At 38.1% G+C, this 8,724-nt stretch overlaps 1 protein-coding gene across 2 annotated transcripts in view; it reads left to right on the forward strand.

Moving 5' to 3' along the window:
- The window catches only part of LCORL (ligand dependent nuclear receptor corepressor like), an 89,290-nt gene extending 82,387 nt beyond the window's left edge, over window positions 1–6,903 (forward strand). Inside the window, exon 8 of one of the 2 annotated variants that reach the window (XM_068943290.1) lies at window positions 5,467–6,903. In XM_068943290.1, coding sequence (XP_068799391.1) covers window positions 5,467–5,480 — 14 coding nt within the window. In that variant the 3' untranslated portion in view covers window positions 5,481–6,903. The remainder of the gene's footprint in view (window positions 1–5,466) is intronic. The other variant, XM_068943291.1, reaches the window with a different exon arrangement.
- The last annotated feature ends 1,821 nt before the right edge of the window (window positions 6,904–8,724 follow it).

Raw genomic sequence — 8,724 nt, forward strand, 5'->3', positions numbered from 1 at the left:
AAAAATTCAGAAGGAAATACTTGTATTCAAGTAGTTTTAAATGGAAATATGGAAAAGAATTGGGTTATTAAAATCTTAGGAGCCTGGAAAGTCCCCTTGTTGCCTATTTTAGTAGAAGATTAAATTCAAAGACCTTGCTATTTAATTCCTTTTGCTTTAATTGTAGGCGTGGCTTTTAGTAGGGTGAGGGGATCCTTTTGGCTTGCAGCAGCCCGGTGACTTAATCACGTGTAGGGTGTCTGCTTAGCCCAGGGAGACCAGATAAGACCTTAGAGTCCATCAGGCTTATTCTCAATTGGCTGCTATCATTTGTTTGAATAACATAGGTCATTGCTCTTTTTCTGACACAGTTGAAAGATAACGAATTCAGAGATGATTCAGTAACGCTGATTTGGGAATTGAGGCTCACAATTCAAGAAACAGATCTTGAAGTCATCACTGACAATTTTCTAGAATCACTGGCTTCATGTACAGCAGCTGCCAGAGAAAGCTAGCAAAACATGAGGCATCATGACATTGTATTGACAAGACAGTGTGTGTCTTTTTTTGTCACTGTATGAATCCTTGTTGCATCCACGTCCTCAGTACTCTGTGCAGTTGGGTTTGCACCTCATGAAGAAACAGAGCTGAGTTAGAGTTGGGCAACTAAAATGATTACAGGGCTGGAGCAGCTCTCTTACTAAGCAAAACTAAATAAATCAGCCTTTAGTCTTCTCTCCAAAATGAATAGTCCTGGCCTTTTAAAGTTATCTTTGAGGTGCAAATGGTGAACGGGGTGATGGAAGAATACTTATTTTCCGGATCTCACAATACTTAGTGTAGGGACACTCACTGAAACTAATAGGAAATAGATAAAGGAAGGGACCTTTTCACACAGCAGATTGTGAATGTCTGGAGCTGTCACAGGACATGGTGTCACAGGAGACAAATGGTGTCAGTGGGTTCAAAAACAGCTTGAACAACTTCCCAGCCAACAGGACCGAGGCTAAATAGTAAGGACAGAGTGGGCAATGACAGCTGCTGCTAGCAGAGTAAGAGGCAGAGGCCTTTCTAAGAAGCAGAGACAAGATGAAAGCTATTTAGATATTTTCTTTCCCTGCTCCTCCTCCTTTCCCGCTTCCTCATACACACACATGCACACGCTGCTGAGCCAAAAACTTTGTAAGACAGAACGTGGTGCTCATACAAAGCAATGCTACAGTACACGCTAAGGCAGTGCAGAAATGCACAATTTTTAAAAAGTGTTATTTTAGATCAAAAGAAAGGGAACAGTTATTACACGCATATACACACATAATGTTTTTAACTTTGACCTTTTGAGAGACAACAATGCTATAATCCAGTTACTTTACCCTCTGAAATATGAAATCTCTTTAAAATTAAACAGCTGATTAGGAAATGTTTCTGCAGTAAGTGTTACCAGCAGTCCCAGGGTAGTCAGAAGGCTAGGACAGTGTAATTAAAAAAGAGAAGAAACATATCTGAAGTTTCAAGAATTACTATTTTTTTAAACACTATTTCTTTGTATGATGAACTAAAGCATGTTTTCTTCTTTTTTTCATTGGGCTTTTAACCCTATTGAACTGTCCTCAAATCCACTAGTAAAAGCAGATCTATGGAATATGTCATGGCTGAAATTCAAGTGCTATGTTATGGAAGCCCCTGTGTCTGACTTCCAAAAATCACATGCGCTCAAACTAATTAACTGCATCAGTCTCAAGTGAATAAAAATGAAATAGCTAACTACTGTAATATTAAACAGATGGCTTCAGAACGGGCAATTTTTTTAAACAAGTTTAGAGGCTGTCGTGTAAGATCAGTAAGTGCCTATTGTCTGGAAAGTCAAAGGGAGCTCCATCCTCTTACCAGCAGCGAGCTCTAGGAGGATGCAGGGAGGAGATACTGTCTAGCCCAATTCCTAATGCTGCCAAAGTACGCCACATCATTGCTTCTGGTAGCATCATGGTGTAACCAGCAGTTTTCCTCCTGGTGGAAGGACTGCTGGACAAAGTACTTCTTTCTTTTACTTGGAATGCTTAACATCATACAGTGCACCTTTCAAACAGAGAACAGCATAAAATTTAGAATAGACTCACTCTAGTGATAGAACTAGCTAGGAAAATTCAACTACTTCTGTGTTAGTTACACACCTAATGACATTATCTACTTTAACAATACTATTTAAATATGCCATTTTTCATTGCTTTAGGAAATACCTTTTACTACATCAACAACTAAAAAATAAAATCACTGTGGATGAAGGAGAAACAAAAGTGGGATGAAAAACTATGTTCTTGGTTAAATATATTAATGCAGATCTCTAACCTTATTTCTTCCCACTTTGTGTCATGGTAAAAGTTCCTAAAATACTTAAACTTTTTAGGTTGATGTTACCCATATTGGAGAAGTGAAAAAAGATGTTAATTTTACTTCTTCTTACCCCTGAGGTTTTTTGTTTGTATATTTTTTAACATGCTCTTGAAATACCAGACTCTTGTTTCCAAGACTTCATCTGCAAAAGGTAGATTACTGCATAACAATTGCCAGCATATATTTTTGGCTCTAGTTTTGCAAGTTCACTCCTGCTTCTTACACCTTATACAGAAATTTGTACAAAAACTAGAATTTAAAGCATACAGTAATCTTGGAACATTGTGTCAGCCTGATCAGTGTCAGTCTTAGGCTTTCAAATTGTTGCTTTCAGCTGTTTGTTAAAAGCAGCCAGTCAGTCATCATAGCTTTCTCCCAGAGTTTGATTTCTCAGTCAGACGTGAATCCATAAAAGTATAAACAATTCCTAGCCTCCAGAGAAATAAAAGTAGTTAGCTCACAGGAACAGAGTCAGCTTTGCCGCTTCTCAGTCAATGGAATGTGAAAACACTTCCTAAGAAATAAGAGCTCAACTGCTTCAAAGCAATTTAAGATTTACTGGGCAACACACACATTCAGAATGAAACATGTGGAGTTTGTTTGAGGGACAGAATGGGACATAGCCCCGTTGAATGGACCAGAGTGTTGTTGCCAGGCAGTGACTCACGTTTACTTTGGGCTTTTATGTCTCTGTAACATAAGCAAGGCATTTGGCATAGCTGTAGGTGTTGTGGACATTACTTGATAAATACGACGACAGTTCCTTGGAGAGGGAAATGATTACAGAGGCCAACTTGTATATCATGGTCTGACAATATTATAGCACTTTGTATTTTGATTTGCAGTCCAACCTAACAATAAGGAAATCTTTTCAGAATTATACCGATCCTAGTATACAGTCTGTTATTGCTAGTAGTGGTGGTTGGAGAATAGGCTATACCTGCTTACTATGTTTTCTAGTTTATATATTAAAGTAACATGCCAGATCACGTGAGAAGCCTGAACCTTGAGCTTTTTCTGTCTAGCATTTGCCCAACATTAATCAAGGCTTGCACATCTACTGCTTTAAGAAAGTAGAAAGATTGTTCTTTAAAGTCACTCTGCATACACTCTTCATAGTCTGAAACTTCCTGTAGTCTAGACTCCTAAGGCCTTATGTTCCTTATAGATCACAGAAAAAGCACACAGGCACTACCGCTTCATTTGGCTATTGATTATTTCTGTTCACTGCTAAGAGTTCAAGTTTTGCTAAGTGGAAAAGCATGGGAATTATATAAACAGTAGGGGTGAAGAAAGCAGCAAGACTTCAGAAGTCAGCCCATACCGTCTTGTATAAACTTAATCCCATAGTCAGGAGGGGAACAAACCACTTGAAAAAGGTTTCAACTTTTCTCACAGCAATTGAGAGCACAGGTTCAAATCTGAAGAGGTTATAAATTGAAGAAATTAACCTTGCTGAGTACAATCTTCTCTCTGCCACCTACACCTGCACTCAATGTAATCATGTTTCCTACAAGGAAAAGACTAGAGCAACACAAAAAGAGTGAAAAATCAGAAAAAGCAGTAAGGGAAAAGGGTGCAAAGACAAAGGATAGAAGCAGAAGAATGAGGTCACAAGTAAATAGAGATTAGAGGGGGCATTAGGGATCATCTCAATTATTGAGGGTTAGGAGCTGCAGTTAGTAAATGAGAAGCGTCTTGCCTGTTTCACTAATACGTTAAAAAGGCACTTGTCATTTTAGATAGCTTACACAAAAATTTAAAAGCGTAAAAATCATGCTGCTGACAATATGTGAAAAACACTGATGAACTGTCACTTTAACTTGCACAAGCTGCCTTTCCCTCTTGCTATGAAGTAGGAGAAAGTTTAGTCAAAATCAGTCAGTAGTATTTGAGTAATACAAAGTAATGCTGTTCTAGGTCATAGTCTTATAAATTCCTTAAGTAGCTAAATGTCCTCAGTTAGACTGTTTACATATGTTACAAGCACATTTGCATAGGTCTTCATATATACAACAAGATTACTTAAGTGCATATAGTTAAATAATTAAAGTTAACATTATACTTGAGCAGACTCGATCCTCGATAATTTGTGCTTAGGTCACGTGGCAGACTTTGTTTTCCTGAAATTCAGCAAGTAAAAGCCATTAAAACATAGTCATGCTGCTTTAAGATCCCTTTAATAGCAGAAACTTTGTGTACAGGTATTTTATAGCACAAACATCACTTCCCAACCTTAACTGTAATACATAGGCTTTCATTTTTAGTATGAGTAATGAGAAATATTTCCAACCTGAACCATTCTGGCAGCTCTTGAAACCTTTGAAAAGGATGCCGAGAGACTGAATTGCAGCTAGGACAGCTATAGAGGTCTGCACATGGTAGGCAGAGAGAAAGACATTAAATAGCTTGGAAATAGCTTAAGTGACCGGACAATATTCCGAGCTCTTTTGTTTTGTCTTCCAAGTGTGTACAATTACATACTTTATTTGGTAATAAGTGTGAATCAGTCCACATTTACGTCCTAGTTTGCTCAGTGATCCCCATAAGGGCTGTTTTCTTTTCCCTCCGTTATGACTTATTTTCCTAGATTTGAAACAAACTAAAAACTGTCTAGATACAGTCTTTTATGGCTGTATTAATTTACCAGTAAGTTGGGGGGAGGGGAGGTGTTCTTCCTCAGTTTCTGCTCTGGGGTTCACGTTAATCAATTCCTATCACTTTGGCATGATTTAGCCAGCCTGCAGAACACTAGTGTTCCTGTGCAAAGCAACACTGCTAGCAGGAGACTTATACTAACACAGCCAACAAATTAACAGGACTCTAGCTACTCCTACACATAAACTAGCCCTGTCTATGTTCACATTGCAGACAGCCTGGTGCAGTCAGGTCCTGATCTCAGCTGGTGATTCCAGAACATACAGTAATAAGAAATCTATATATATGATCTACCACCACCTCATCCTGCCTCTTATCAGTATGCTGTTGGGGAGAGAGATTACATATATATATATATATATATATATAAAAACACACATATATAAGGGTACTAAAATTCTTCTCTTTCTTTTCCCTTACCCACTTCTTCTCTTACAGCACACTACAAGTGAAAGTCTCTGAGCCGCAGAGTCCAGTAGACATGAACACAGAAAATGAACATTTGAAGTCCATAAAGATGTGCCTTAATCAGCCCACTGAGTGGAATCTGAGTTTTGCAGCAGCATCTCTTGCCAGCTGTAAAGTTTTTAACCAAAATCTCAAAACTGATGAGAACAAATAGATTGCAGCTGTTCTTGCACTATTATTTTGTACATTGTTCTTGATTTTTTTTTCTGCTGAATAATGAGCATTTATTACATTGATCTTGAAATGATCTTGTGTGATTTGGCTTTATATTACTACTAGCATTACTCATTTTGATGTACTATTTCTTTTTTTAAAATATGAAGTTTCACAGTTGACCATCATGGAATTTTTGCAGTACAAATTTATATCAGAATCAGATGCTCCCCTCTAATAGTATTGTGATTTTTCTATGCTCTTTATTATTTCCCAGTTTTATTTTTGTGCACGAAAGTTAATATATTATGTAATTTGTGGCATAGGTCACTATGTAAAGATTTATGGTAATAACAATTCAAATAAATCTGTAGCAGGTGGAGATTGACTACCTCGAAGCAAAGCAGTAAAAAGAGAAGGTAAATTATCTACGGAGATCTCCTTCAAAAAACAGTTTGAAGAGTATTGAACAACCATTTATTTCTGCAGTATGCTATCATCTTCAATTATCTTAAGAACTTTTGTGGGCCAGTGTTTAATGACTATAATGTCTAAATGAAAGGCCTCTGCAGGAGAATCTCTCAAAAGATTGTCATTCAACAAATCTGCAGTTTTTAAGGTTTCTGCTAAATGGTCTTTCTTCCCCTTTTGTTTTTATACGTTTATGCCTGCCACCAATTAAAATGGATGTAAACGCTCTTCCTATTTCATTTTTCTCTTGTACTTTGGAAATTTAATGTAAACATCAAAATTATAAAATCTAATCAGAAAAAGTAAATGGTTGTAGTTGACTACATCATAGACATTTCAAGTCTAAATCAGCTTTAGCAAGGTTAGTGTACTTCATCAAAACTTTATTATTACTAGAGCTATAACAAAAAATGTTAGAATAAAACTGTACTATATATTGCTCTTTTCTGGAGTCATGCATTCAACAGCTAGTGTAGAGATTCCTTAGTTCACTAAATTGTATATCCTTTACTTGCCAAGAGCCAATTTTCCAGAAGAAAGTTTCCTTGGAAGACATTGTATTCTATATAACAAGGGGTTTGAGTATTCACTTAAAAATTGTCTTATTTAACAAAAATGAAGATGCGATTCTTCCTTATAAAAGTTTGTTAGTTGCAGATACAATCCGGTATTAAGATTCCTGTGAATTCAGGTAAGTCTGACAAGTTCCCACAAGGATATTAAGTCATTGAAATGTCAGACAGCGCAGAACAAGATTACATAATAAACACTCATCATCAAGCCATACTGTCTAGATGGTCTTTATGTATTTAATTTATTTAATATGTTTGGATTCTATGGGGAAGTCAAAAAGAGAATTAAACTTTCCTGGGGGACAGGCACTGAAGTGGAACATCACCAAAGCACAATAAAGAAGTAATCTGGGCTAGCCAAAAAGGGTCATAAAAACAAACCTATAAGCAGCAGAACTAATGAGGCCTGTGTCCTCATCCGCGTGTCTCAAGGAGATGCCATGAGGCTTTTCTCCATGTCAAACAAAGACTGAGCACATAGCACAGCTTTTTCATTACAGGGGTGTCTCTTCTCAAAAACCACTATATTATTGGCACAGCACTTGCCATTCATCTTTCAATAGCAGCCAGCTGAAGGAGACTCTTACAAAGAGGAAAATACTGAGTTTGTTGTCTGAAAAGTGTTTGATTAGGCAACAAACAATAACAATCCTAAAACTGGTGTTAAGAAACAAAGACCATGAGGGAATAAATAAATGTTGGTAGATCGTTAGGTCTGACAACAAGAGACCACTGCTAGTTTGTAACTCTTTAACGTGTGAAGTTCTCTAGTCCAGGTCCGGTTTTGCTCATGCACTCAAGACATTCCGGACAGGTCACTCCCATTGCTCCACATGAAAAATAGTTGTAAGAAGGTACAGAAGAAAAACCCTACAAAAGCCTTTACATATCAAGACAGTGCCCTCCTAAAACAAAACTAGCATCCAAAAACGCCAAAGGCAATACCCTCTTGTGTTTAGCCAGCAAAGAGAATGCACAGTAATTCGTTCAGAGGGACAAAGACACTGTGGTCTTTCATGCCAATTAGCATATTTTAGGAATAAAACTTGACTCCTTAATTGAGCAGGCAGGAAGTTAGGTATCTCTAACAGATACCTACAGAATAGGTGCTCTACAGAATAAAGTAAATAAAAATCAGTAACATTTTAGCTATAAATAGTATACTAAATCTTTTACCTCCAGGTAGTAAGCTACTTCTGGATTCGGCTCCTTATCTCCTTTGAATGTACCCAATTAAAATTGTACGGGACCTCTCAGAAACTCAACTGCATACATTTAAACCTTGATTATTGCCAATAATCCACTTTGTTGCATTTTTCACATGCATGAAATCATGCTACCTTGTAATTTAGCAGTCATCTCTTCTCAAAAGAGGACGTAATTTTGCAAGAGCATACCCTGTATTTTCCCTTGCACTGAAAACCCTTCTCAGCTTGGGGGGCAGAGACCAGATGGAAATCACCTGTCAGTTCCTGGTCATGCTTCCAGCCTGAAACAGGATCACAGGAAAACTCAGGTTGCAAGAGACCTCTGGAGAGCTGTAGCCCAACATCCTGCCCAAAGCAGGGCCAGCTATGAGGTCAGATGAGATTGCTCAGGGCTTGAACCAGTTGAGTCTTGAAAACCTCGTAAGTCAGGAACTGCACAACCTCTCCAGGCAACCTGTTCTGGTGCTAGTTTCTCCTTATAACCAATCTGACCCCCTGTTGTTTCAAGCCCACTGCCTCTTGTCCTCCCACTCTGTGCCACTGTGAGAAGCCTGGCTCCATCTCCTCAAAACACCTACCTTGTCGTAGGAACTAGGAGCTGCGATTAGGTCTCCCAGAAGTCACCTCTTCTCCAAGCGGAAGAAGCCTCACTCCCCCAGCTTCGCATCAAAAGGAAGCACTCCAGACCCTGACCTTCCACTGAACTTGCTCCAGTTTGTCCATGTTTTTCTGGTACTAACAGATACCAATGAAGCCATATCCACAGCAGAGACATCTACTGATTAACACAGGCGACTTCATGGAAACCTCATCATTCAGTACAA

This window comes from Struthio camelus, chromosome 4 (genome assembly GCF_040807025.1).
Source record: "Struthio camelus isolate bStrCam1 chromosome 4, bStrCam1.hap1, whole genome shotgun sequence".
Taxonomy (NCBI): Eukaryota; Metazoa; Chordata; class Aves; order Struthioniformes; family Struthionidae; genus Struthio; species Struthio camelus.